Below are 27,749 nucleotides of genomic sequence, written 5' to 3'. Positions count from 1 at the left end.
CCCTGCATCAGGGTGGGGTGCTGGCATCTGTCCCCACGTGAACCCAGCCTGCAATCTCACACAGAGGGTGAATTTTAAGGGCAGATGGGTGGGAATAAGTGCTGGTGCCGTATCCGTGTCCATAAGGAGCTTTAATCCTTTCGGAACATCCGTCCCTAAGCTGGTGCGTGGTGACCCTAAGCCTCCCATCCCCAGGGATGCTCCGGGAGATGGCAGCAGCCTCATGTCTTCGGGCAGGGCTGGAATGCAGCGATATTTAGGAAAAGCGAGGCAACAACAGTGGGGAAACACTTGGGAGCAAACTCAGCCTTGGGGAAGCCTCCTGGGCTGGGCTCTGTGCTTTACGTGCAGCATCTTCAGCTCATGGGGAGGTGAACAGGGAGAGGAAAGGGGTTGAAAGGGTGACGCCAATGGGTTAGAGTGCGTGCGGGACTGCTGTGGTTCCAGCCTTGCAGAGGCCTCTTGTGCTCCCCCCGTTCTCCTGCATGGCCGTGGGCACCGCTGAATCACTGCCTCCAAGCAGACTTGGAGCACAGCACTGAGACAGGGCGGGTTTGTTTGCATTTGCGGGGAAACCCGTTAATAAAGGGCACAGAAGGGACTGCTCTTTTGCTGGAACAGATGGCGGATAAGGCAGCGAGATCAACATGCAGGGCTCCTGCTGGGGGCTGAGTGCTAGGTAGGAGGGTTGCTGTGCTCGTGGTGCCCCGTCCCCTGCTACACCCATCCCAGCATGGCCTACCCTTGGCTTTTTTGCACGTTTGGCTTTTCCTCTCCTGCTCTGTTGGGGGATGCTGAGCCCGTCCTCATGCATGGGGATGGGGCTGAGCCGCAGTGTGAGCTCCACAATTAGGCCCCTTCTGCTGCCGCCTCATTTGATCTCCTTTAATTATTTATCATCTTTTTCCTTCCCGAACCCTCAGTTCCTTTCAAGTGCTGCTTTCCTTCCGCACCCCCCCCCAGCTGCAGCAAGCTCTGCCTTCTGCTCTGCAGCAATTACAGTCCCTTCTCCCCCTCCCCACACATCTCTCTCCTTTTGTTCTCCCTGTACTGCAGAGCCCGATCCCCCCCAGCCCCCAGGATGCTGCAGAAGCTCTCTTGCCCTATGTAGGGTCTCCACACGTTGCTTTTGCTGCCATCCTCTTTGTTTCCCGGCCCCAACGTGTTATTCAGCACTGCAGGTGTTGGAAGAAGAGCAGTGATGCGTGCTCACCCTGGGGGTTGTGGGGTGTTCCCTGCATGGGCTGCTTCCCTCTTTGCTACTGAAAAAGGAGGGGCACCAACCATGTGGGGGGGCTTTTCTCACCCTGCAGCCCCTCCTCGTGCCCCATGGGGTGCGGAAAGGAGGGAGCATAGAGTAGAGCCCCATAAGAGCAGGCTGGGGATGCGGTGTGGGCTTGTTTTCCTGCCCCAAATTGCCCTCTGTGGCTCCAACAGTAGTTGTAGGGCTGGGATAAGCTGCCCTGGTGCTGTGGTGTGCGTGGCATCTGCAATCTGTTGTGCATGTGTCTGTGTGTGTGTCCATATGTGTTCATGTTTGCATGTGGGCTTATGCATGCAAGTATGCATGTATGCATATGTGTGCATATATGTGCATGTCTGCGTGTATATTCGTGTGCATGTCTGTGTGCATGTCTGAATGCAGAACCTGCATTCACATGCAATTCTGTACACATCCATGTATATGTGTGCATGCATCTGCCTGTGTGTGCACGTGTCTGCATGTCTTCATGCATATGGATGTCTGTCTGCATGTGTGTACATGGCCAAGAGCCATTCCACATCTGCGCTGTTCAGGTGGACTGGGGCCAGCTGGGGGCAGGCTGACCTTTCTGTACCCATGCCAGGTGCTTTGGGGTTGGTGTGGGCATCTCATCCTTTGCCAAAGCCATGCATAGGAGTCTTGGGGTTGCAATGGGGGAGTTCTGGGGAGGATGTAGCAGCCTGTCCCTTGCCATGATCATAGTGGGTGGTTTTGGGTTGTTTCCAGTTAACAAGATTACTACCATAGTGGGCTGGGATGTGAATAGGATACAGGTTGGGATTAAGAATAGCATATGGTATGGTATATGTGGGATAGGGGATATGGGATGTGGGAAGAAATATGGGATGGGAAGAGATATGGAATTGGGCATTTGATGAAATGGGATGTGGGATAGAACATGATATGAGGATATAGGATAAAGGATGAGATGGGATATGGGATGAGAAGGGATGTGTCATGAGACAGAATAGGATGGACTTTGAGGTGGGATAAAGGTTGGGATGAGACAGAATATATGATGATAAAGGATATGGGAGGTGAGTTATGGGATAGGATGTAGGACAGTGAATGGAATGGGATATGAGAGGATATGGAGTTGTGGGGAAGCGAGGTTCAAAGACCATGGGGGAAGGGATGTGGGGTTTTGGGGTGCCGACGTGGGGCGACGGGAGGCTCCGCTGGGGGGAGGCTGGGGGTGGGGCTGTGCGCAGTCCGCCGAGGCGCCCTCCGGCCAGCAGGGAACGCTATGATCCAGTGCCGGCGGCGCGCTGGCCCGGCGGGCGGCTCTGTGGCGCGGAGCTGTCCAGCACTTCAGGAGGGGACGCGCCGGGAGGGGCCGCGCCGCGCTGGGCCGAACGGGACCGAGCCGGGCCGGGCCCAGAGAACGGCAGCAGGGGGCCGGGCCGGGCTGAGCGGGGCGGCGGGGACGGGAGCGACGGGGAGAGGTGAGCGCAGCATGGCCGGGCTCGGGCCTGGCTCCTGGGGCGGCACCGAGCTGTGTGTGGGGGGAGGGGGTTGGCAGGGAGAGGGGCTGGGGCTGGGGGGGGATGTAGGGGGCAATGGGGAGCGAGGAAAGACTGGGGAGCAGCGGGGCACGGGGAATGTGGAGCACGGAGTTACCCCAAGGGAACGGGGAATGGTGGGGGGTCTGTGAGCATCTCCGAGGTGTTGGGCGATTGGAGACCTCAAATGACTGTAGGGGCTGTTGGTTCCTGTGGGGCAGAAGGACCCTGCAAGGAGCAGGTATTGGGGCTGGGCAGGCGTTTGTTGGGAGCACCCTGCTTCTCTGTGCCGTGGACTGAGGAACTGGGAAGGTCCCAATGGCAGCCAGAGCCCAGAGCATGGCGGGGTATGGGGGCTACAGTGGGGAGAATGCACAAATGGCTCCAAAACCTCAGCCTCAGAGCTCAACTGGGGAAGGGCAACAGCACTGGCTAAACTGAGTGAGAGCATTGGTTGTTGGGTGGAGGAAAAAGGTGCAAAACTTGACAGCGAGTGAGGAGCTGGTTTGGTGAAGTGATTTGTACTGCTTCAGCCCCGGTCCTTTGAAGGAACACATGCTTGAATCTCTCTTTCTTCTCCAGAAAGGAGATTCCAGCTGTGGGAATTTTGGGTTGTGACTCAGGTGGGGGCTGTTCCTTTGCTTGGCCATGCCTGTACAGAGAGTCCATATTGGGATGTGCAAAGTGCTGTGGCTTTGGAGAGCCTTGGGTTGGAGGGCAATGCGCAGGGTGCAACTGCTGCTGATCTGCGTGGCCATTGTTGGGTGCACTGAGTGGGGAGCAAGCATGTTGCTAGCTCCTTGGTAACTCCTTGCTAGCCCCTTACTAGCACTTTGGTGACTTCTTGGTAACTACTTGCTAGCCCCTGGTCTCTCCTTGGTAGCTGCTTTCCAGCCCCTTGCCACGCACGTGTCCTCTGTACCAGAGCTTTATACAAATCTGACTGTTCCTCCTGTTTCTGGGCTGTTTCTGGGCCACCCAAGGGCTGTTCCTGGGCCACCACCCTTAGCTTTCTTCATCCCCTGCTGTGGCAGTGGCTCTGCAGGGATGGCAGCAGCCTTATTTCCTACACAGCAGAGGAGGATGATAGCGGTGTGGGCTCTGGAGCCAATACTGGGCAGTTTTTAGGGCAACATTTGTCCTTCATTCTCTTTTGAATGAGCATATGGGGCACCCAGCTGCCTGCCTCAGGCAGGATTTGTCCCTGCTTGGATTTGTCCCCATCCCCAAGGAAGTGCTGCCCTACCCTGGATATAGGGCTGCCCCCCAGCATGGTGTTCTCAGGGTGCTTTGCTTCCTGGGAAGGGCATCGGGCACCTCAGAACTTCCTCTGTGGGGTGTGCAGTGCCCCCGAGCGCTGTATGGAGTGGGAAGCAGCAGCTGGGCTGCAGCATGGGCTTTTCCCACTCCTGTCTCAAGGAAATCCCCAAACGTCCTCAGCTGCCCCTTCCTTGCCCCACTTTCGATGCATGGGAGCTGAATTCTGCTGTGGGAGCTGAATCCTGCCGTGGGGCCCTACCATCCCCAAAGCCCTTCCCCTTCCCTCCCATCCCCAAAGCCCTTCCCTCCCATCCCCAGCTCGCATCTTCTCCCGGCCAGGTGGCCCACGGCTTATATAATGCGCTCAGCCCCGGAATAGCTCCTCCCGTTACACAACGGGCACTGCGTCCAGGGGGGGGGAGAGAAAGCATGAGGGGGGGACATGTCTGCTTGTTTGCCCCACACCGTGACCCCTGTATCTGGAGCCCCCCATCACCATTGGGAAGGTATTTCTGGAGCATCTCCTGCCCTAACTCCATGTGCCGTCAACCCCACACGTGCCCTCCCGCAGGGTCCTGCCCCACTCCGTGCCCCCTGGCACCCCGTCCATCCACCGGCATGCCAGGAAGGAGCCCAGTTGCTTGGTAACTGTTCAGCTTCTCTGCCAGCCTCATCTATTTAAAACATATAGATTTATGCTCACCCCTATGGATGCATAAGCAGCAGCAAGCCCTCGCCCAGCCCGTGAGCCCCGGTGCACCGCGCTGCGTCGTTAGCTGTGATGAAGCACTCCTGGATCACCCAGGGATGACCCTGCATGGTGTAAGGCATTCGGTGTTCAATGGGGCTTCCCCATGTGCTGGGGCATTACGTGTGTATTTTATCATAGAATCATTCAGGTCGAAAAAGACCACCAAGATCATCTAGTCCGACCACCATGTGTTAGATAGATATTCTATGTTAATTCTTTAAAATCTGAAAATTGCCAGATTTTAGCATGCAGAAGGCAGTGTCCAAGCAACATTCCATGGCTGCTTGTCCCACCAGGCTATGGGAATGGCATCACGATGTCTGAGTCACATGGATGCAGCCGCCTGATATCCTGTGGTGCCATGCTTGTGGCTGCACAACCCCAGCCTTGTGGTGGCTCTGCAGGGTCCTGGTGGCTCAGTGCTAACAAGTCCCACCTGGCGAGGCTTTTCAAGCTGATTTTGTTCTTTCATTCTTTTCTTTCTCCCCTTTTTGGAGGTCTGACTCATAGTTTTTGGCACTCAGGCTGCTGGGAGGCAGCGCCTTGGAAGGTTGGCCCAATTAAAGGCAGCAACCCAAAACTCTTCCTCCTTGTAATGCTGGCCAAGTATTTAGGAAAGGCTGCTGTATTATGGCTCTTGGTGTTGTGATGTGTGCTCATGCATGGCCTGGAGGAGGCCTTCTACTGGCCATCTTCAAATAATGGACAATTAGCAGCCTGTAACAAGGCAGAAAACTCTTTGGGGATGGGATTATTATTTCTGCTGTGTGCTGGCTGCACACCGTGAAGAGACCCAGAGGACAGTGCTGGAGCCAGCATAGTGAGATGTGGTGGTTGGCATTGTGGATAAGGAAACTGAGGCATGGAGCGAGACTGGTGGTCTGAGTGCAGCAGGGTTTGTGAGTCAGAGGTCTTCTGCTTGGCTGCATGATGATCTCTTGTGGGACTGAGCACTGGGGGGCTCTGTGTGTGAGTGCCTGGGAGCAGCACAGAGCAGGGGATGGTGGTTGGGGCTGGAGATTGGAGCGTGAGAATGGAGATGAAGATGGGCGGGTGGGGGTGGATGATAAGGATGAAGGCTGGAGCATGGGGATGTAGCATGGGGATGGGGATGGAGGGTGGAAACGAAGATGGAGGATGAAGATGGAGGATAGTGATGAAGATGGAGGTAGAAAATACAGGATGGAAGACATAGCATGGGGATGGTGATGGGCATCTCTCAACATTTCCGAAAGCAGGTGGGATTTTCTCCTTCCAATTTTTATTTGCTTGGCACAAGCTGCCAGCAACAGACGAAGGCTTCATCCCCCCCCTTCCAGGACTGCTTTCCTCTTGTAAACAAGGTGGAAATTTTAAAGGGGAAAATCGCTCGCTGCCCTTTAGAAGAAGAGCAGTGATGCCAGTCACAGTGTCATGCCACCTCCTGGGAGACCCTGGGCCAGCCAAAGCCACATCAAAGGGATTTTTGCTTTTTCAATGCTCAGCGTTGGCCTCTCACTGCTTGCAGAGGTGTCAGTGTGTCCTCGGGTGTCCCCGTCCCTGCTGCATCCCATGCCCCCTTCTCTGGCACGCAGGCACTCGCCATTGCCCTGTCTGGTGCAGCTGGATGTGGTGAGAATTAATTGAGCACCGACCGGAGGCGGCTTTAATTAGCGGCCAGGCAGGGGGCTCCGCTGCTGTGCTTCCCCTCCCTGGGGGAAAAGAGAAGAGACAAATTTTCTCGGGAGTTTCCCCAGTGCTTTGGTGCTGGGGGAATGGCTCTGGTGGTGGGGATGGATGCCAGCACTGTGTCCTGCAACGCGTTCCTATGAGCCCATGGGAACAGTGCCTGCTCTCTCTGCGAGGCAGCCGGGTCTCTGGCTGCCAGCACTTGATGATTTGTGGGTAATTACTGCAGATAATGAAATATTTAACCATCCTGTTTATTATTGTGGATAGCAGTGAGCCAGGCAGGAAACTGCTGGCTTTTGGGTCAGGCCAGTGGGAAGAACGGAGATGGGGATGGTGTTGAGGGTGAGGATGGAGGCTGTGGGTGGGTTTGAGGATGGGGATGAGGATGAAGAATGCTAAAGAGCGGGGGGATGAAGACTGGGATGGAGGATGTTGTTGAAGATGGAGATGGAGGCTGCAGATGAAGCTGGGATTTAGGATGGGATAGTGTTGAGAATGGGGATGGATGCTTGGGAGTGAGGTAGGGTTGGGTATGATGTTGAGGATGGAGGCTTGGAATGAGGCCGAGGTGCTGCCTCCGCTTCAGGCCTTGGTCCAGCACAGCCAGGCCATCCCTGCTCTGTCAGTGGCTGATGACTGGAGGATGTGAAGGTGATGGCTGCCCTCCTGCAGCATGTCCCCAAGCTGTCCCTTGCACAGGGTGTTGCTGGAGGTCTCTTTTTGGGACAAAGGAGTGCAGACCTAGCCCATCCTCCTGGGGATTCCATTTGCCCCAGTGCATTGTCCCCATTGTCCCCATAGGCACAGGACTTTCTCCATTTCCCATCCAGGGCTTTTGCTGGTGGCTCTGCTTTGCTATTTATAGCAGGATGGTGTTTGCGGGTAGTTTTTTATCTTCCTTTGTTTTCCTGCCTGTGCCGTCACTGAGGCAGGATTGCTGTTACTAGCTATTATGGGGAATATTACTCACTTCTGAGCACTTCCCTCCCTGCCACCCCCAGCCCCTTGTCCTCAGCTGCCTGGGAAGGGCTTCCAGCAATCCAGGAAGGGGGCACCAACACCAGCTGAGCATTCCCCAGCCCTCTGCCCCCATCCCACCACCGAGAATGTCCAGTAACGTCTGGGGACAAAGGAGTCCCAGCCCCTCTCCCACCACCTCAGAGGGTCCCTGCAGTCAGCCTTTGCAAACCAGCACTCAACATCAGCATTAAGGGCTCTGCAAAGACACTGAGCTCCATCCCCACTCAGGGTTATCTCCCGTTAGGTATATTCCCCAATGGATCCAGTCTCCACCACCCCATAGTCCTTATCTGTAGCTCTGGCAGCCCTTTTATCTCCTCTCTCTGTGCACGCATTCCTTCCTCTATCAGCCCAGCGACACATTCAGTGCATTCTCAAGGTTTTGCAGCAACGAATTTCCCCACTGCTGTGTTAAGGATAAAACGAATTCCCACTGGAGGAAATGAGCAGAGGCTGCTGCTGCAGAAAGCATCCGCTTCTTCTCCCCCTCTCCCCCATGGAAGGAGCCCTTTGGTGGAAAAATCGTTCCCAGTGGGAAGCTTCCATCATTCCCGAGCTCTTGTCCTTAATGAGAGAAAGGCAGAGCTGTTGAGGAAGAAGAGCCCAAGCTGGCATGGCTGGGTAAACATGTGTTGGCCCATAGGTGACATTTCCATAGAGATCCTTGCTGTAACCATGCTGGTTTCCTTGTGTTTCAGACATAGGAATCAATAGGCTTTAATAATGCAGAGAGGTGCTCTGAGAGCACAAGGATGTTCGTCCCTGTGCTGCTTCCAGCGCTTTGCCGGGCACCTCGGGGCAATCAGAGCGCTCCGCTGGCTCCCGTGCTCAGTGCCACCCCATGGGTGGGTGATTGCACAGCACTGCTGGTGACCCATAGCTCTTTGTTCCCACCAGGTGCTGCGTGCCACCCGCACCACCATGGCTCTCTACAACAATGGGGCCAACGTGCCCTCGCCCCAAGAAGCCTCCAACGGCTTCTCGCAGCCCGGTGCCTCGGGCACGTGGCACAAGGCAGAGGAGGAGGTGAGGCTGGTGGAGCCCAACCTGGTGAAGAAGGCTCACCGTGAGATCCTGGACCACGAACGCAAGCGGCGGGTGGAGCTGAAGTGCATGGAGCTGCAGGAGATGATGGAAGAGCAAGGGTGAGTGGTGGGCATCCGGGGCTGACGTGTGGGCTAAGCCATGACATGGGACCCCTGTTGACTTCTCCTTCTGAAGTACCTTGAAGTGGCAGAGGTCCACAGTTGGAAGGGAATTTGTGTTTGGACAGGCTAGCCCATTCTCTTAGAATCGTAGAGCCATTAAGGTTGGAAAGGAGCACTAAGATCACCAAGTCCAACTGTTTACCCATCATCACCATGCCCACCAGGCCGTGTCCCTAAATAGAAAATAAGCAAGGGGTGGGGAAAAGAAGCAGAGCAGTTGTGTTTAGCCCCAGGTGAGGCAATTGCAGTGCTTCACTTTGTCCCTGCTCTCTTCTCACTCTCCAGTTTTGGGACTGAAGCCTGATTGATGGAGCAAATGCTTCAGCACACGCATGGAGACGGGGACTGGGATCAGCTGGGGAGAGGGAAAATGGATTGAGAGGAGGCTTCGCCAAGGCTTTCATTAAGAGCACAACTGTGACCTAGAATTAAATTGTCTCACACAGGCTGGAATAATGATTATGCCTAATTTGTCGTTATGGAAATAAATAAGGCTGACCTGGCGCCTTGGGGAGCCCGGGTCCTCCTTTTGGTTCCCGTGCCCTACTAGGATTCTCACTATTAGTAGTAGTGTTACTGCAGCGGGTAGTAACAGTATTGTGATCAGTACTGTTGTTATTGCTGTAATTGCCTTTGCTGTTATTAAGGCTATTAATAACGGTGATACACTGGAATGATAACATAATTACAGCCGTCATCTTGGCCAGCCTGGTTAATCCCCCTCTGCGTGGGAGCTCTCCTGGGGGCTGCAGGGGAAGTGCTCTGGGGGGGTTTCTTCCTCGGGGGATTGATCTCCAAGGGCAGAGCCCAGTGGGACCAGGTGCTGTGATAGCAGAGAAGGGTTTTTGGGCATTTGAGCATCCTTTCCATGCGGAGGGCTCCTCCTGGTCCGGCTCTGACTGCTGCCCATTCCAGACTGCCTGCAGGGTTCCTTCTGGCTGGTGGTTGAATTTCTTCTCTGGATTAGAACTGTCAGCAATTTCTCCTCCCTTCTCCACCCCATTCTCTGCATTCAAGGCAAAAAAAAACAACCACCCTCTGCTAGGGTTAAAAGCAGCCAAACCTCAGGTTCCCCATGCTGCAGGGTGAGTATCCATGATGCAGCTTGTGAGGTGCAGAGCAGCATTCTGGGGGTGCTGCCCTGTTTAGGGGTCTCTGAGCGCTGGTGGGGTGCAAGGCACAGGAAACAACCAGAGCTGCCTGGTTCACCACCCTCCTGCTGGGCAGCCCTGTCTGGTTGGAGTATTAATGAGTCCATTTCAGTGCAAATGAGCTCATTAATATTAATTCCTCTTTCATTATGGTTGAGCTGTGCACCCGACTGCAGGATGTGGTCCAGGTGCTGCCCCATGCCTCACTCGCCCGGGGGCATTGCTGGAAGCCCGGTGATTTTCTCCATTTCAGCACAGAATCTTCAGGTTTGGGTCCAGGGGATGCTCTGGTGCCTTTGTGCCAATGCAGGATGCAGTATAGAACTGTCCACTGTCACTGATCCTCCTGTGTCTCTGGCACGGCTGGAGTGCTGTGCTTTGCCGCGGCTGTTTGCAGATGCCAGGGACAAAGTGATTAGTGTCTCTCGTTAATAACCCTGCAGTGGCCTGAGTCAGCGTTCGGCATTAGCGCAGTGCTGGCTTGGCTGCTGGGACGCAGCACAGTGTGGGGACAAGCAAGGGAGGCTCATGTAGGGATGGAGGAGGGACTTGGCCTCACCGGCTACGAGGATGCAAGGTGTCCTCGTAGTTGTCCTCCTCTTTTACTCTTCCTCTGCTAAGTGCTGCTTGGGAAGGGAACGCAGGATTGAGGGAGTTCATAGCACCAGGAGGAGGGTCCTGCTGTCCTCCAGGCCCTGCTGACCATCACAATGCCACCTCTCCTTCCCAGCCCCTCTGGCCACTTGTCATTCCTAAGGGTATGGGAGGCCATCAGCATGTCCCTGCCCTGTGTGCCCCTTTGGCCATTCACCCTACTCCCGTCTCAGCCTTTGGGGGGCACACAGTCCATGGGGAGCCAATGCCGTAATTGTGCCAGCTCTGACTGCAGCTCTGCCCATCCAGGTACTCAGAGGAGGAGATCCGGCAGAAAGTGGGGACCTTTCGGCAGATGTTGATGGAGAAGGAGGGCGTGCTCACCAGGGAAGACCAGCATGGGCGCCAAATGTAAGTGAGGCAGCTCTGAGTCTGCCCTGCTGTGTCCTACGTGTTTCTGTCCCAGGGAGATGTATCCCAGCTTGTCACTGAGGATGGATGGATGGATATATGGGGATAGTTGGATAGATGATGGATATAGAGGGTGTATGGGGGTAGATTGTTGGTTGGATGGATGGATGGTTAGACAACTAGTTGGTTGGTTCATTGGCAAATTGATTAGTTGGTTGGCTGGAGGCAGATTCTGCCTCTCTGAGGCAGGGTACTGCCTTTAGAGAGGTTCTCTCTCCCCAGTTGTTTATCACCCATTGGGCGCTCTATAGAGGTGCCATTATTGCAGTGCTCCTATTTCAGATGATGAAACCAAAGCATAGAAAGGCTGGCCACTCACTCACCCTTCCAGCCAGTGGTGGAGAGCAAGCTGCAAGTTTGGTGTTCACCAGGCTCTGTGTGTGAGTCCAGCCACTCATGCCCTGACTCTGCCTGCCCACAAACATCACTGAGGTCACTGGAGCAGAGCAAAGCACCAGTTTGATCCTATATGATGTTCAGCCCACGCCTCACCGCTGCCCACTCCTGCTGTGTTGGTTGCTTCTCCTGCTCTCTCCAGGACTGAAAACACAGCTTCTCTGTCTGGGTAAAACCTCCTCACAAGGATCTGCCCCGTTTTCATGCTGATTTATTGGTGTGATGCTTAATGGCCCAGACAGCATGGCTGGCCTGGCGCACGCCATCTATCAGCCTGGAAACCAGGTCACTTGGGACAGGAATAGATGCTGCAGGTCCACTGAATATTAATGCTTCATTAGGGTCAGGAAATCAGGGCGAGGGGGAGGCAGGGAAGCCACTGTGTTGGGGACAGCCTTCCTCTGCCAGCAGCCACCAAGCAGGACCAGGGCTCAGCTGTGCCCAACCCCACTTGGGGTGCGCATACCCATCCCCATCCCAGGGACCATCTGGGTCTTTCTCCAGGCAGGTGGGAAAACCAAGGCATGGAGTAAACCAACCTGCCAAGGTGGCTCAGGCAGCTGAGAGTCCTATTGGCATGTTAACAAGTGGCCTTTGCCTGCGGGGCACAAGTCATCTCCAGGGCATCTTCCCAGGAGAGGCTGCCCATCTCATTAGGGCTGGTGTTTTAATGAGCACATGGCGAAGCCAGAGGTGTGTCAAGGGTACCCCAGGGTGGCTGTCACCTTTCCCTGATTGCAGGCTTGCTTTGGAAGGGTAAGCGTTAGATTAGCCCATGGGCTATAAATAATAGTGCTGAGTTGGAAGGTCTCAAAGCAAGAGATTGCAAGGAGTGCACAGCCAGGAGGTGCTGGGAGGAGGGAAGCACAGATAGGTCCCAAGGAGGTGGTGCTCTGTGTGATGGGGATGTGACCTGTGGAAGTCCCTGCTGAAGGATGCGTGCCAAACCTCTGCACTGCTTGAAGGTATACCAGTGCTTTAATAAACACCCATCACATTGCAATGACCTGGGAAAGCTCTCAGCACTTACCTTGTGTGCTGGTCTTGTTCCAACACCTCCCTGGCCCATGTTTCTGAACCAGCTGCTCTCTTTTCAAAATATGTGCAAAAGCTCAGCATTGTCTGCAGAAATCCCCAGGGGAAACTGAGGCACCAAGCAGAGCCATGACCACCTGAGCCCCAGCTTGCTGTCTGCGCCCTCCTAGCTCCTGTCTGTGCATGCACAGCCTGCTCCTGGCAGGGGGACTGCTTGATGGACAGACTGGTAGGCTTAAAAAGAAATGCAGGCATGTATCAGGAAAGGAGGTGTAACTGGAGCAGCACGAGCTGGTCCCGAGCTGCTGAGCACAGCTGATGGGCAATGTGCTGGCAGCAGGCTGTGATGTGCAGCACGTGGTCCAGCACTGCCTGTGGTGTTACACTTCTCGTCAAACAGAAAATCCAGCAAGAGTTAACTCACTTTGTGCAGCTCCCTTTTTTTCTTCATCCTTTCCATGGTTTGGTTGTTGTGTCAGAGGCATTGTCATGGAATAGTTGGGTCAAAAGACAAAGAACTTCACTCCTCCACTGGCTTTCTCTGCTGCCAGCCTCCAGACAGGGAGGGAACCTAGGTTGGGACATCAGCTAAGAAATCTTCAAGACTTCTATTGCAAAATATCCTCTGGGAGGCAAGAGCTCAGGTTCATTTGATGATGGCACCAACCAGTGTGGTTTCCTCCAGAGCATCTGGAGTTTCCTTGATTGGCCGTTCCCTCCCAAGATGCAGTCATAGACTCACAGAATCATTTGAGATGGAAGGAACCGTTTAAGGTCATCTGGTCTCATTCCCCTTCAATGAACAGGGACATCTACAGCTCAGTCAGGCACTCAGGCCCTGGTCCAGCTTGTCTGTGGGTGTCTCCAAGGATGTCTCTGATCTGAACCTGTTCCCCAACAGACAGAGGGGTGCTGGTGTGGATGTGGTGATGAACCATGGACTGCCATCCCCAGCAGTGCTGTTGCTAAGGAAATGTTCCCTCAGGGCTCTTGGACATGATTTTCCTGCTCTGCCTTCCTTTCCCAGTGACTGTCACCAAGCCTCCAGGCACCTTGACAGCATTTTGGGCTCAGGAGCTCATCTCCTGCCCCACATCCTCACTGTTCCCAGCACCACTCCTTAGGGGAGTGGGTGCCTTTCCCTTGAGGTCCCCAGGGGCTTTGGGGTGTGGGCAGCCAGGGGAGATGGGCATGGCCCCCCCCTGCTTGCTGAGTCCAGCCCACAGCCCCGGTAGTCAATGGCAACCTCCTGTCCGTTTCCATGGCAGCAGAAAAATTAATGCTGATGAAGCTGCTGAAGAGGAAGAGGAGACCTCAGTGGCTTTGGGCCTGATGTTCCCTCCTCCCTCACCCTGGCTGACCTGGGGGACATCACCCATCACCTCCTGTGCCAAGCCTATGTTGACACAGACAAGTTGGGCTCTGGCCCCCAAGTCCGGATCATCCCAGGCAGCTCCTGCTGATGGCAGATAATCCCCGGTCTTCCACCAGCTCTACTCACCCTAATCCAGCCCCCGCCACCGACCTGAGCTGACCTCACCAGCAGCACCCGCTCAGCCCCCACTCTGCCTCGTGAGGCAGCAAAGGGATTCTGAGTGATGACGAAGACAGGGGGGGCGGTGTCTTGGCCCCGGGGATGTCCCTGTGCACTCTGTGCTGTCACACTGTAGAGATAGGCACTGTAGGAGGACCCTACAAAGACCTCTGCCGTGTGATGGTGATACCCATGAAAGTGCCAGGCATTGACTGATCATAGAATCATTAAGGTTATAGAAGACCTCTCAGACCCCCAAGTCCAACCCCAACGCATCCCACCATGCCCACTGACCACATCCCTCAGTGCCACATCTCCATGGTCTGGAACACCTCATGGGATGGTGACACCCCACCTTTCTGGGCAGCCCATGCCACTGCATCACAGCCCTTTCTGAGAATAAATCTTTCCTAATATCCAAGGTCATTCAAGAGGTGGTGACAGAGCCAGGTCTCCTTGACCCCACGTGCCAACATCAGTGCCATGCCACCACTGCTGTACTCTCCCCCAGTTCAGTCCCATCACTCTCCTCTCTGCTGCCAGTCTCCCAAATTTCCTGTGTTTTCTCCTTTGCCAGAGTGATAGAAAACCACCACGGGCTGGATGGGGAGGAGTACACAGCGCAGTACTCCGAGTGTGGCGAGGGCTGCCTGCTGCAGTGTGACTGCTCAGCCGAGTGCTACCGCGACGACAGCAGCCACCGCGAGTACAGGTCTGGGCAGGGGGCTTTGGGGGTGTCCCCAGTGGGAGGTGGCAGCGGTTGGTTTGGGAGCAGCTCCATGTTCCCATCTTAAGTGCATGTATGATCTTCTGACACTCTTATTGGCACGGCCACACCAAGCTCAGGGACATTGACATCAGGGTGTGATGGACGCGGTGATATTGGCCATGGCATGGAGGATGGTTTTCTTTTCTCACCTCAACCTTTTTCTACAGGCTGAAAAGACGGTCGAGCAGCTCCACCTCCCCACCACCCAAGAAGAAAAAGAAAAAGAAATCAGGTCACCGCCGGAGCCGGTGAGTCCTCAGTTATCCCTGCACTGTCCCCTAGACAGGGAGGCTTCAATCTTGTGTACTCTCCGTGCTCAACTCTTCTCATCCTCCGTGGAGCCAAGGGGCACCTAAGAACCTTTGGTCCCCATGCCGATGCACCATAAATCCTGGTTGCTCACCCCAATGTTGGTTAGCAGTGTTGGGCTCAATGAAAGCAGGAGGAATTTGAGTGTGACACTGTGCAGAATTTGATCCCCTTCCCATTTTATATTTCTTGGCACAGTGGGAGGATGCTGTCCTTAAATAACCTTTTCTTTTCTGTCTTCCCTGCGGCAGCAAAAAGAGGAAACCCGGTTCAGAGCGCAGGTGAGTGTCCCTTTCCCAAATCCCCATGGCAATCAGCTGCTTTTATCTCTTGCTGGAGGCAGTGAAGCCCACGAGGTGGCAATGGGACACAGCAGGATCTGCCTGCTCTGGCTGCAGGGTGAACCAGAGTCCTTCTTCCAAATGCTCTTTTCTGTCCCCTGAAGAAATAATTTCCTTGCAATATTTGTGCATCTCAGGGGCTGTGCAGGGAAGTGACGTGCTGAGGGGTAGTGGGGATAGGGCTCCCCTGGGTAACAGGGATGGGTTTGGGGTCCCACCCCATGGACACCGCTTTCCTCCCTGCAGCTGTGACAGCTCTTCCCCGATCCGCAAGGAGAAGAAAAAGAAGACTGGAAAGAAGCACAGACGTGACAGGTGAGATGGACACATCTCCAGGGCTGAGGACACCAGACTGGTTGGTGGCTTCAGGGAGGGCTGGTGACACCCATAGACTGGATAAGGTGGCAACAGGTGTGGAATTGGGTGTCCCTTCATGGCACAGAATGTTCCCCAAACCATGGACTGTCACCTCCCCATGGCCGGGAGAGCCATCACTGTGGTTCCTGCATCCTCATCTACATCACCCCCGCCCCCTGTCAGCTAGCTCCACGTCTCCTTCATCTCTGCTTCCTCTTCATCCTCAGGTCTGAGTCAGGCTCTCGGAAGAAGAGAAGACACAGGTGAGAGTGAAGGCTGCCGGGAGCCACACCACTACCACTCATACTGTCCCCCTCACCCCAACACTGATTGTCACTCTGGAGGTGACAAGGGGCCACCCTATGCTCTGGATGTGCACTGGCCAGGGCTCAACACAGTGACCCACTGCAACCAGATGCTGCTGGGCTTGGGGAAGTCCCTGCATCCCGTCTCTGCCCTTTTACCTTTCTGCCCTCCCCACAGGTCCCGCAGCCCCAAAAACAAGAGGAAAGAGAAAAACAAAGAGCGCAAGAGGTGAGGTGCTGTGAACAGGTGGCTGGCAGGATGCATGTCCCTCAACACTGCATGAGTGCCCAGTGCAGGGGCTCATCCTGCCCATCAGCCCTGGCTGTCATCCCCACAGGTCCCGCAGTGCATCACCAGCCTGGCGGTCACACCGGCGCAGCAGCTGCAGCTCGCACAGCGCTTCGCTCTCCTCCGACTACAGCAACTCCAAATCCCCCAGCAGGTAGGAGCACCCTTGGGCGTAGTGTTCTCTGTGGGGACAGGAGAGGAGCAGGTGCTGAAGCACCTTGCAGGATGCTGTAAGGGGTTGGAAGGGCAGCAGTGGGGAGTCAAAGCAAAATCTCTATTAGGGAAAAGCACAAAACCCGATTTCTTGCCCTATTTCTTGTTCTTGCGCCATGATCCCAACCCAGTGTTGAGTGCCACTGTTATGCTGGCACATGGGTGAGGATTTGCTATCCGCCTTGCTGAGCGCGCCGTGCCCCACAGGCTAAGCCCCAAGCATCATGAGGATGGCCCCAACGGCAACAGCGCCCACTCCAGCCGCAGCCCGTCCTCCTCACCGCGCCGCTCGGCCTCACCGCACCAGAACGGGCACAAGGGCAGCGCCCAGAATGGCCGCCACAGCCATGGCCCCGCACTCGAGGAGCCAACGGATGTACGTAGGCTTTTCTTGCACCATGGTTTGCTGCCCTCTCCTCCTCTTCCTTCTCCCTTTGCAGGAATCCCTCACCCTGGCTCTCCTCTTCCCTCCTTCCCCATCTCAATGACGGACAGACTGATGGGGACACAGTGCTGGCTGTCCCCGTCCCTGTGTAGACATGTTTCCCCAATCCTGGGGTGCTAGTCCATCTCCTCTGAGTAGGATCCCCAGCACCAGGTCCCCCTTTATGACCACTCTGTGGATGTCACGCCCTGAAGTCTCCCCTGTGGCTCAGCAGGGCCACTGTTGGGAGTGGAGTGCTCACAGATGGCCAAAAAGTGGGTAAAAATGGAAGTGTTATTTCCATGCTACCTGCAGCCCATCCAAGTGCAGGATCCCAGCACCACTCTGTGCCCAGACTGGGATCTGCTGGAAGGCCAGGAGAGGTCATGGAGCGGGGCTTGGGGCTGAGCGCTAAGATTCTGGGCATCCAGGGTCCCCATGATGGGTGATAGCGTGTCCAATTGTCCCCAGCAACACCGAGAGTCCCAGCAAAACCCAGCTGTGCTGGGGGCTTGTCCCCACAACGGGATGAGGGGACCAGCCCCAGTTTAACCAGTAATGGAGCACCTCTCTACATTCTTCTTTGCTGTTTGGGGTCTGGGTGCCAAGGAGCCCCCACCCCGGGCATCTCGCAATGCCCATGAGCTCCCTTGGCTCCCCAACTCTAGAGGGGACTTTTCTCCGACAACTTTTCTCTCTTTCTCTCTCTTTCTCTCTCTGTTTTTGTTTTCTTTGTTGTTTTCTTTTCTTTTCTTTTTAATCCCATCTGTGTTTTTCTTTAGCCTCCCATTTGAAAAAAACCCAAACGGTAATATACAATTCCATTTCTTGCTCAGCAGAAGCAGGGAAGAGGGGGAGGGAAGGGCAATGAAACCACGCTTTTCCCCCCCCTTGTTTTAGTTTCCTTTATCATGATTTATTTTCTTTTCCTTCATAATGTACAGAAATGCAAACAATATATATATATCTTATTTTCCCCTGTCGTCGTCGTGTTGTTCTAGAATTTTTTGCTTTTGTGTGTATTAATGTGGAGAAGAAAAAAAAAAAAACAAACAAAAAAACAACAGATGTGTTTCTAAAATATTGACAGCCGTTGAACATTGTACCTCCATTCTCTATATTTTGAACGAGGGCTTTAAAAGGGAAGATAACAGAGCAGCCGTGAGCCATGAGCTGCCCTTGGCCTCCATGAATCGGCTGCGGCCCCGTCGCCTTCCGGCAGCTGTCCGTGGTGCTGACGGGGGTCCCTCCCCGCGTTGTACCCCAGCAGGATGGGGCCATGGGGGCCGCGATGTCCACCCACCCTTGACCCCCTCCCGGCCGTACCATGCTGTGATGCTGCCATACTGCATCCCGAGCACCCCAAGCGTCAGAACACCCAAGCATTCTTCCAAGCAGCAGCAGCAGCAGGGCTGAGCACCCAGCCTCCCCCGATCTCTCTAAAACCACTCGATTCAGCCTATTTTTCCTCATCTCCCTGCCCAGCACCGCAGGCTCCCCGATCAAGGCAGGGTGCTGTGTGATGTTGACTTCCCTTTTAAATTCCCCATCCTGTCTCCATCCATCCTCGCCTCCAGCTGCCTCCCCATCCTCCTTGCATTTGTCCTTCCTCCCTATCTCTTCCTCTTCCTCCTCTTCACCTCGCTTTCTCACCTGCACACACTCTCTGTAACTGATTTCTCTCTGGTTTTCTTTGGGCCGGTGCCGAGACAGCCCTCCCGGCCTCCACACGTCCTGCTCCATCCACTCCCCTTGCATGTTGTTTGGGATTTGGTCATGTCCAGCAGCCACTTTTCGGACCGAATCGCAGTGTTGCTGTCTAGGGGCTGGGTTACACACAAAGCTGGCAAACCTGCTGCAGCCGTGAAAGCCACAGGCTTTCCAATTAAGCAAAATGGAAAAAAAAAAAAAAAAAAAGCAAACTAGACCAATTATATATTAAAAACTCTAAGCAAAGCAAACTTGATTAGCAAAGGGGTCTAAATCACATTACTAAAGAGTCATTGTCTTTTTCCCATTCTGCACTCCAAATGTGGAGATTATTGTTTTCTTTTTTATTATTGCATTCCTGTCACTGCCAATTCAGAAGGTAGGTATTTCGTCCACCTCTGCACGTTCACTTCTGCAGATGAGCCTGTTGAAAAGCACCGTAGCTTGATTTAATGTTATTTTCTCTTTCTTTCTTACTTTCTTTCTCTTTCTTCCTTTCTTTCTCTCTTTTTCTCTTTTTCATTTTGTCTCTTTTTGGTGGCTATATATGATTTTTTTTTCAATTTGTATGGTTTTCCCCAGTTAGCTGCAAAGCCATGCTCTTCTCTTACGTTCTTTTTAATTATTTTTTTGCCCTGTCCATGTAATATTTTTCTTTCTTTCTGCCTTTTCTCTTTTCCTCGTTCTGTTGGTAGAATGCATTTCTGTGTGTTTTAGCCCTCCGAGTTTGTGTTTGTTCCCACAAATGGTACAGTCACGTTGGGTCGGGCTGAGTTCCCCCATGCTTCCTTAGGGGCTGGATAACAAGATTGATTTAATGAAATATAGAGGCAAGGAGAAATAGGCACATCCCAGTGTGTGAGGAAGATTTATGGAGCTATGGGTGTTTTGGGCTGCAGGATGGGGAGGGAGGAAGGGCCAGCAAGAGAGAAATTGGGGGAGATTGGATGTTTTTGCCCCTCCTGGGGCTTTTGTGGCAGTAAGCTGAAGGGACCTGGGGAGAGCACTGGGGGCTGCAGAGATCTGAGATCTTCCATGCCCAGAACAAGTACCCTCGAGGTGTTTTCCCTCTGGACTGGGCCTTTGCAAAGGGTTTATTTGGATCATCCTTATTTTTTTCTTCCAATAGAAGCCCCTTCTGCCCTCCCCATCCCTTTTTCTGTGTTTTGGCTGTGGACCCCATATCCCCGCAGCATGGATGGCAAATGCAGGAATGCCACACTTGGGAGGAGGTCCCTTCACTCTTTCTCTCTCTTCTTCTCCACTTGGATTTTACCTTGGATGTGGTGCTGGGGTGCAGCCACAGCTCGTTCCCTATGTGAGTCCTGATGGTAGGGCATCCATCCCCACTGCCACTTTTCCCCCTTGCTGGAGCAATGACAGCAGCAGCCAATCATAGAAGCAATTGCTAAAAATGCACCAAACCACCCTCCTTGTTTCGCTCAGGGCTCTGCGGCTGTAGAGTCTGCAGGTGCTGGCTTGGATTACTTGTCCATAGGAACGAGGGTGTGATGGGGACATGCCAACAGCAGCATGTCCTTTTGGCAGCATCTTCCCTGCAGACCTACGGTACATCATCCACTTCTCTTTTGGGGGAGAAAAGTAGCATTTAGGATTAACTACATTTGAGGCAAAGGGGATGGTGGAGAAATTAGGTCAACGGCCACCCCGAGCACAACGGCACCTCCCAAATCCCCTTAAGCCCCATCAGATCACACAGGATTTACCCTTCATGGGCATCAGGAGCTGATGGAACGGGGGAGACTCTCCCAAAGCCTCCCCATAGACTGTGACCCTCAGCCTGGTTTGGTTGGGGTGGTCACCACGCTGGTGGCCCCGTGTCACTGTTGGGTAGTCAGGATGGGTCCCCCATGCCCGATTTTGGAGCGTAGTGAAGGGAGTTGTTTTGTTTTATTTCTCTCCTCTCTTTGTCTCTGTCTCTCCTCCTCTCTCTCTTTCTTTCTCTCTTGCATTTTTGTGAATCTAATGATGCACTTATATTGCCCCGCTTTTCCCTTCTCTTCATACCTTACCTACTAAAGGAGGAAATGCCACTTTTTTGGTAAGTGGATGTTAACCAAGAGGGACTTAAAAAAAAAAAAAAAAAAAAAAAAAAAAAAGCATATAATGGAAAAAAAAAAAAAAAGGAAGCAGAAATCAAAGTCTGTGTTGAGTGCTGATGAGGACTTAGCAGTTCCCTGCAGAGTCACAGCTAACAGATCAATGCGTATCCCAGGAAGAGTTCAGAGGCATTCATTTATCTCAGTAACGATGACATTTGTGAAGTTTTGGTTTGGTTTTCCTTTGATTTTGATGTTTTCTTCTTTCTTTTGGTTTCTTTTTCCCTTCTCTTCCCTCACCCCCAAACTCCCTGCCTTGCCCTCCATTGTTGCTCTGTGCCGTCTTCCTTGTTTCTTGATTTGTTTTAAGCCAAAAACCTTACTATCTATAAACCTATGCATATATAAACATTATAGACTTCTATATATGTGCATGCCTCTGTGTGAGCAGCCCTCCCACCCCACACCCGCCCAGCCCCTCATCTCTTTTGTTCCCCCCACTGTCCTTCAGCTCACTCTGACTTACTCTCCCCCTTTTTCCCTCCTCTCATCTTTTTTTTTTTTTTTCCTCATTTTCCTCAGTTATTTTGGGTTTTCCTCCCCTTTTCCTTCCACCTCTCTTGGTCGGGGTGGGCGGGCGCTGGGGTTGCTTTCTCTCCAGGTGTCCGGGGGGTTGTTTTTTTCCCTTTGAGCTCTCCCTCCCCAATGACTTTGGGTTTCTTGGATTTTTTTCGTCTCCCCTACCCAACCCCTCTTTGTTTCTTCGTTTTTTTGTTGATTATTATTATTTCTTTGCGTTTTGCATGCGGAGGTTTGCATGACCCACGTTGTTGAGGGCGAGAGGCTGAGGAAGGTGCAGGGTAGCATCTGTGTAGCCTGCCTTAATGCGATGTGCGTTGACGTTGTGCACCAAGCCCCGGCCCGGCGCGCCCCACTAAAGACCGCTTTCTCCTTCTTTCTTCTCTCCCCTCCGCCTGTCCCCATTCTCTCTGTCTCTCTTCCCCCTGCCAGAGGCCGGCCTCGCCGTCCCCTTCTCCACGGCCTCGCGGCAGGACGGATCCGCCGTCCCCTCGCACCCGGGGCGGCCGTCATGGTGCCCACTCGCCCTCGCCAGAGCGAGCCAAGCACGGCCACCGGCACCGCTCCCGCTCCGCATCGCCGCCCCGACACCGCAGTCAGGCCCCCCGCCTGCCGCCCCCAGCGGGGCTCAGCCCCACTGGCTACAGCAGCGACTCGGAGGGCTCGGTGTGCTCACACCAGCTCAGCCCCAACAGGACCCACGGTGCCCACGCTAAGAAGTAAGAGCTCTCTGGGTGCCACTACGTTGGAGGCATGGGTATCTGGGGTGTCCTGTTGCTATCTGGGTGTAGGATGTGCTCCAAGACTAGAGTGGGTGGCCATTGGGTTGGTGTGCTGTTGGAGAGTGATTCCAGCAGGGATGGGTGAGCCCCATAGTGCCCAGATGGCTCTGTGGGATCTTAGGTCATCAGGTTGGATGTCAAAAAAAGGTTCTTCACCAAGAGGGTAGTCAGGCACTGGAACAGGCTCCCCAGGGCAGGGGTCATGGCCGTGAGCTGCTGAAGCTCAAGGAGCATTTGGACAATGCTCTCAGACATATGGTTTGATTTTGGGTGGTCCTGTGTGGAGCCAAGAGTTGAACTCAATGATCTTTACGGGCCCCTTCCAGCTCAGGATATCCTGTAATTCTACCCAGCAGGGAGTGGGACCAGATGGCCTTTAAGGGTCCCTTCCAACTCAAACAATACAATGATTCCATGATAATCAGGGTGGTTTGGGATGCACGTGGATGCTTGTGCTCCCCTATGGGCTCACAGGGGACAGTCCAAAGGTTGCAGAAGGAAAGGAACCACGGTGAAAACATTCCTGTGACATTATCCCCTCTGCCCCTCGCAGGGTGAAGGAGAGGCACCACCGGGGCCGTCCCAACAGCAGCTCGGAGTCATCGGCGAAGCACTCTCGTCACGGAACCTCGGAGAGGAGGAAGAGCCCCTCACACAGCACAGGGCACCGCAGCACCTCCTGGAGCTCCAGTGCTTCCCTCTCCAAGTCCCGCTCCCGCTCCCGGGACAAGCGGGCAGCACGCAGCCGCAGCCGCTCTCCCTCACAGAAGAAAACTGCCAGCAGGTCAGCTGGGGGGCACGGCCAGCTTGGGGTCGGAAGGATGGGCAGTGGTGGCAAGCAGAGCCTGGGGACCACCCAGGTCCCTCCTCTGCTGCGTATGTGCATGGCTTCCCATCTCTTAGGACAGCCTCAAAAGTACCTTCAGAGAGTACCCACACCTGAGAATGGGTTCCAGCCCTCCAGGGTTTGGGGAGGAGCTTTACCTGCCATGCATGGGCTGTCCCAGTGTCCCACACAAGGTGCCGTGTTGCTCCATGCGCCTCTAATGCTCCTCCTTGTGTTGGTATAGAGAGAAAGACAACGAGCCTCGAACACGCCACAGTGACCTGGACCCTGCTCGGGCCCGGCGTCGCTCCCGAAGCTACTCCCCAATCAGGAAGAGGAGACGTGACTCTCCCAGCTTCATGGAGCCCAGAAGGATCACCAGGTGGGTCCCAGCATGAAGTCTGTGCATGGTCTGTGTCCAGACTGTGCTCCCAGACAGCCCCAAAGGGTGGGTGAGTGGTTAAATGGATGGATGGATGGATGGTTGGATGGGTGGATGGTTAAGTGATTATATGGATGTATAGATGGAAGGAAGAAAGGAAAGATCATAGAATCATAGAATGGTTTGGGTTGGAAGGGACCTTTATGATCATCTACTTCCAACACCCCTGATAGAAGCAGGGACACTTCCCTCTAGAACCAGTTGCTCAAAGCTCCATCCTGCCTGGCCTTAAATGCTTCCAAGATGGATGGATGGTTAAATGGAAGGAAGGAAGGAAGGAAGAGAAGAAGGAAGAAGGAGTGGATGGATAGATGGATGGATGAATGCTTGGATTGGCTTGGTGAAAGGCTGCATAAATGGATGGATACATGTACATAAGAATGGATGGGTGAAAGGATGAATGGATAGGTAGATGGGCAAACATCTGTAAGGATAGATACATAACCCTAAGGATGAATGAAGAGCGAATCAGGCTGGCCCAGACGAATAACCAGACTGCTCCAGGACTACAATCTTCTGGTCTCTTCCCATTTATAGACAGAAAATAAGAATAATTTTACTCTATGTGTGTATATTCCAGCAAAAAGACCATTTCTCTCCTGCCCTCTAAATGCAGTTTTCTCCTCCTTGAGATCCTATTGACTCAGGATGCCAGGCTCTAAGACAGGCAATATTTAGTGCCAGACAAAACACCGCATGCATATATAGCACCTCGTTAGCATGCAGCGCTGGCGGCATTAGTGGTGCTGAGCTGAGATTACCTCGTTTCTGACCTATTTGTCTCCCTTGCTATCAGGGTCTGAGCATGGCACTGGCTGGATTTTCAGCCACAGGCTCTTGCTCACTATGGGAGGATTTTGATTTCTCCTGGACTGGGCTGAAGTCGTAAGACAGAACAAGAGAAATATTGCCCATATCAGCCAGCTCTGCTGTCCTGACCGTGTCACCCTCCCCCCCCCCCAGCCAAAACTCCTCAGAGCTGCAGGGCTGCCAGCATGTGGCCCAGCAGATGACATCTTCATGACACCACGTGCCACCTCCCGTGCCCTTCCTTCTCCCTCAGTGATGCCAATGTCTCCTTTTCCATTTCATCCCAAGGTTCCTCTCAGAGAGCATCGCCGCCTGCCTGGCTCCCAGGGTAACCTCTCCCCTTCCTTCTCCTCTTCTTCCCAGACCGCTCCAATCTGTCCGTCTCTCTCCGGTCTCACTAACACTGCTCACTGCTGTGTAGGGATGGGACAAGGGGGCAAGGAATGAACTGCTGCGTCCCTTCCAATTGCGGGGACCTACAGGGCTCTGGGCTCAGCACCATGCACTGCTCCGGATGTCACTGCCCCATAGGAGCCGGTGCGGGTCGAAGCTCGGGCAGCCTGACGCTGGCTAATCCCTAACATCTCTTTTTCAGCAGCTTTCACTCTTTGGTGGCTGGGAAAACACAAAAGCCACATTAACCCGCTCACTTTCTGTCCTCGGCGCTGCCTAATCCAGGACTAACACCCGGGGCAAACAGGGGAGAGGAAGGGGATGTGGGACCGGGTACTGTCACCCTTCAGCCACCCCAAGCGCATTGAGGTGGAGGTTGGGCTGTTGCCCCCCATCCCCATAACCCACACCAGGACTGTGACTCAGTTTCCCTTTTCCCTCCGCAGCGCTCGCAAGCGTCCCATCCCCTACTACCGCCCCAGCCCCTCGTCCTCCAGCTCGCTGAGCACCTACTCGTACAGCCGCAGCCGCAGCCGCAGCTACGACACCTACAGCACCAGCCGCAGCCGCAGCCGGACTCGCAGCCCCCCCAGCCGCTCGCGCAGCCCCCCCAGCCGCAGCCCCAGCTACAACAGCCGCAGCAGCTCCGAGAGCGCTGGCTTCTGAGCCCCCCCCGCCCCAACCAGGAGCCTCCATCCCACCCCGGGAACAGGGGATTGCCAAGGATGGACCAAGCGGGCGGGGGTGACCCTGAGCCTGGAGGGTATTTGGGGGTTGGGAGATGGGGTGGGGGGTGGCTTATTTTGGGGGGACAGGGTGGGCGAGCACAGAGCGAGGGAACAAATCACATCGACATAGCTGGGGGGGTGCTCCATCCAGCGGTGCTTTTTGGGGTATTTGGGACTTTTTGAGCACCTTTCCCCAATCCATGCCTAGCTGGAGTGTGCGATGTGGCCCTAAAGGAACTGCAGCATCTCACTGACTTGTGTCCCTGGGGCACACCTAGGGACAGAGGTGACACGAACTATCCTGGGGCCCCAACAGCCCTGGGCACCACAGAGCCACCGATGAACAAAGCATCGCCACATCCCCAGCACTCATCCCACATGGGGCTATGGGCCCAAGGAGTGGGCTGGGATCTCCCCCCATCCAGGGCTTTGCATCTCCTGCCCCTGAAGAACAAATGCTGTCAGGTCTGGGATTTGGGGTGAAAAAGGTGTGTTTTGGGATGCGTCTCACAGTGCTTGTGGGGGTGGTCCTCACCAAGATGCCCCCTGCACCCCCATTGCTTTGGGCACCCCTGGATACATGGTGCTCCCTCTGAGCACTGGGACCCCAGCTGGGACCCACCACTGGGTGCCCTGGCCACCTCCTGCTTCAGTTCCTGACCCAGATGACTTTCTGGTGCCACTTTCCCCAAGAACTGCAACCCTAGGGGATGGCTGTGGCACCTCTCCTGGAGGATGCTGCACTGGCACCATGGTGTGGCAGTGGGTTTGCTGTGCCCTGGGGCTGGAGCATCCCTGCAACCCTCCCTGAAGCTTTAATGAGAGATAAAGGATGGGGCCTGCACGCTTTGCTGACAGCCCCAATTCCACAGCATTGTGCTGATTTTCAAAAAAAAACAAAAAAAGGCCCTTCCTGGGGGCATCCCCCTGGCCCCACTGTTGGTGTTTAATCCACATGGACCGTGTGTTTTCCGCCTGGTTGGAGGAGGATGAAGCACTGAGCCCGGTGGGATGGGAGCACAGCTGCTGGGATTAACCCACAGCGCCGCAATGGGATCAGGGCTTTGTCCCTACCCCGAGGGCACCGCAGAACTGGGGCGTCCCTTCGAGTCCGGTAATGCCCCTTTAGTGCTGGTGGGTTGGGGGGCTCTGACCACAGCCACGCACTTCAGGCACCCTGCATTGCCCTCCCCTGCACAGGGATGCTCGGAGGCATCCTCTGGTGTGGTCCCTATCCCAATCCTAATTCCCATCCCCTTCCAATCCCAATCCCCATCCCAATCCCAATCCTTATCCCCAATTCCCATCCCTGACCCCATTCCAATTCCGGTCCCCCATCTCAATCTCCAATCCCAATTCCAATCCCTGACTCCACTCCAATCTCCATCCCCATTCCAATCCCCCATCCCCAGCCCAAACCTGTCCCCATCCCTGCCCCACGGCCACAGCTCCCACAGTGACAGAGCCCCGGACAGGACAGCACATCAGGGAAAATTTCCAGTCTTCCTCTTTTACAGTCTCTGTCTCCTGCCGCGGAGGGAGCCAACTGGAACAAAATACTCTGTAGAAATACTTCAGTATTTTCCTCTCTCTCGCGCGCTCTCTTTTTCTGGATTGTGAGTACAGCTGTAGATTCAGTGAGCTGGTTCAATTATAATAAAATATACAGTATATATTGTAAATGATGCTGCGGGGCATGGAGCAGTTTCTTTGCATCCCTCCCTCCCACCCCAGCCCCCGGCAGGATGTGGCCCCACGCCTCCCGCTCTGCAGCTCAGCTGCTTTGATCCCTTTCCAGTCCCGTTTCCCAGACAACACAGGCCTCTCCCCCACCCCAGCCCCCGACAAAGGGTTCAGCAGGTGCTGCTGGGGCCGGGAGGACACCCCAGCTCCCCCTGCTGAAGGATCCCTCTCCCATCCTTCCTGTATCCCTGTCTGTGCCAACTACCCCACAGGGAGGGCTCTCACATCCCTGTGCTGAGCACATCAGGGCTCAGCTACAGCCATCTCCTGGCTGTGCTGGCTCTTAAAAGCAAAGTCTGCACACTGCAGGAACCGGGAAGGGATGGACAGACAGCCCAAGGCCAAAACTCAGCCCCTAAGGGTCCCAACATCCCCAACAACTGGCAACAGCTTCATCAGTCCCCACCGCCCCCATCAGCCACCAACAGCACCATCAATCCCTACTGGTCCCACTGGTCCCTAGTGAACCCCAGCATTCCACATCGATTCGTACGATTCCCCTCTGACCCCCACCAAGCCCTACAGCCTCCATCGGTCCTCCTGACCTCCATCAGCCACGCTGGGCCCCGCTGACCCCCACCAAGCCCTATAACCCCCATTGGCCCCTCTGTCCTCCATCAGCCCCACAAACCCCACTCCCAGGCCTTGGGACCCCCCACCCCGACCCCTACGGGCCCTGGGGTTCCACATTTCTGGTGGGCTCCAGAAGTTTCCAGTGTGGCGGTGACGCAGCGGGCGCAGGGCCGAGCTCGGGCTCCTGCTCTGACTCATCCCCCCAGCACTGCGCATCCCAAGGACTGTTGACGGGAAGG

General features: G+C 54.5%; 1 protein-coding gene across 1 annotated transcript; it reads left to right on the top strand.

The window, feature by feature from the left end:
* Positions 1-555: 555 nt before the first annotated feature.
* On the top strand, positions 556-25,208 carry SRRM3 (serine/arginine repetitive matrix 3). Its single transcript, XM_085240858.1, has 15 exons — positions 556-679; positions 8,366-8,613; positions 10,731-10,832; positions 14,435-14,569; positions 14,794-14,874; positions 15,187-15,216; positions 15,523-15,591; positions 15,861-15,896; positions 16,117-16,167; positions 16,277-16,381; positions 16,648-16,816; positions 21,646-21,932; positions 22,549-22,779; positions 23,066-23,203; positions 24,913-25,208. Exons 2-15 carry the CDS (start codon positions 8,390-8,392, stop codon positions 25,130-25,132), a joined length of 1,878 nt encoding a protein of 625 aa, XP_085096984.1. The 5' UTR covers positions 556-679; positions 8,366-8,389; the 3' UTR covers positions 25,133-25,208.
* The last annotated feature ends 2,541 nt before the right edge of the window (positions 25,209-27,749 follow it).

The sequence above is a fragment of the Meleagris gallopavo genome, chromosome 21 (assembly GCF_905368555.1).
Source record: "Meleagris gallopavo chromosome 21, MGAL_WU_HG_1.1, whole genome shotgun sequence".
NCBI lineage: Eukaryota > Metazoa > Chordata > Aves > Galliformes > Phasianidae > Meleagris > Meleagris gallopavo.
This window is presented reverse-complemented; position numbering and strand designations above follow the sequence as displayed.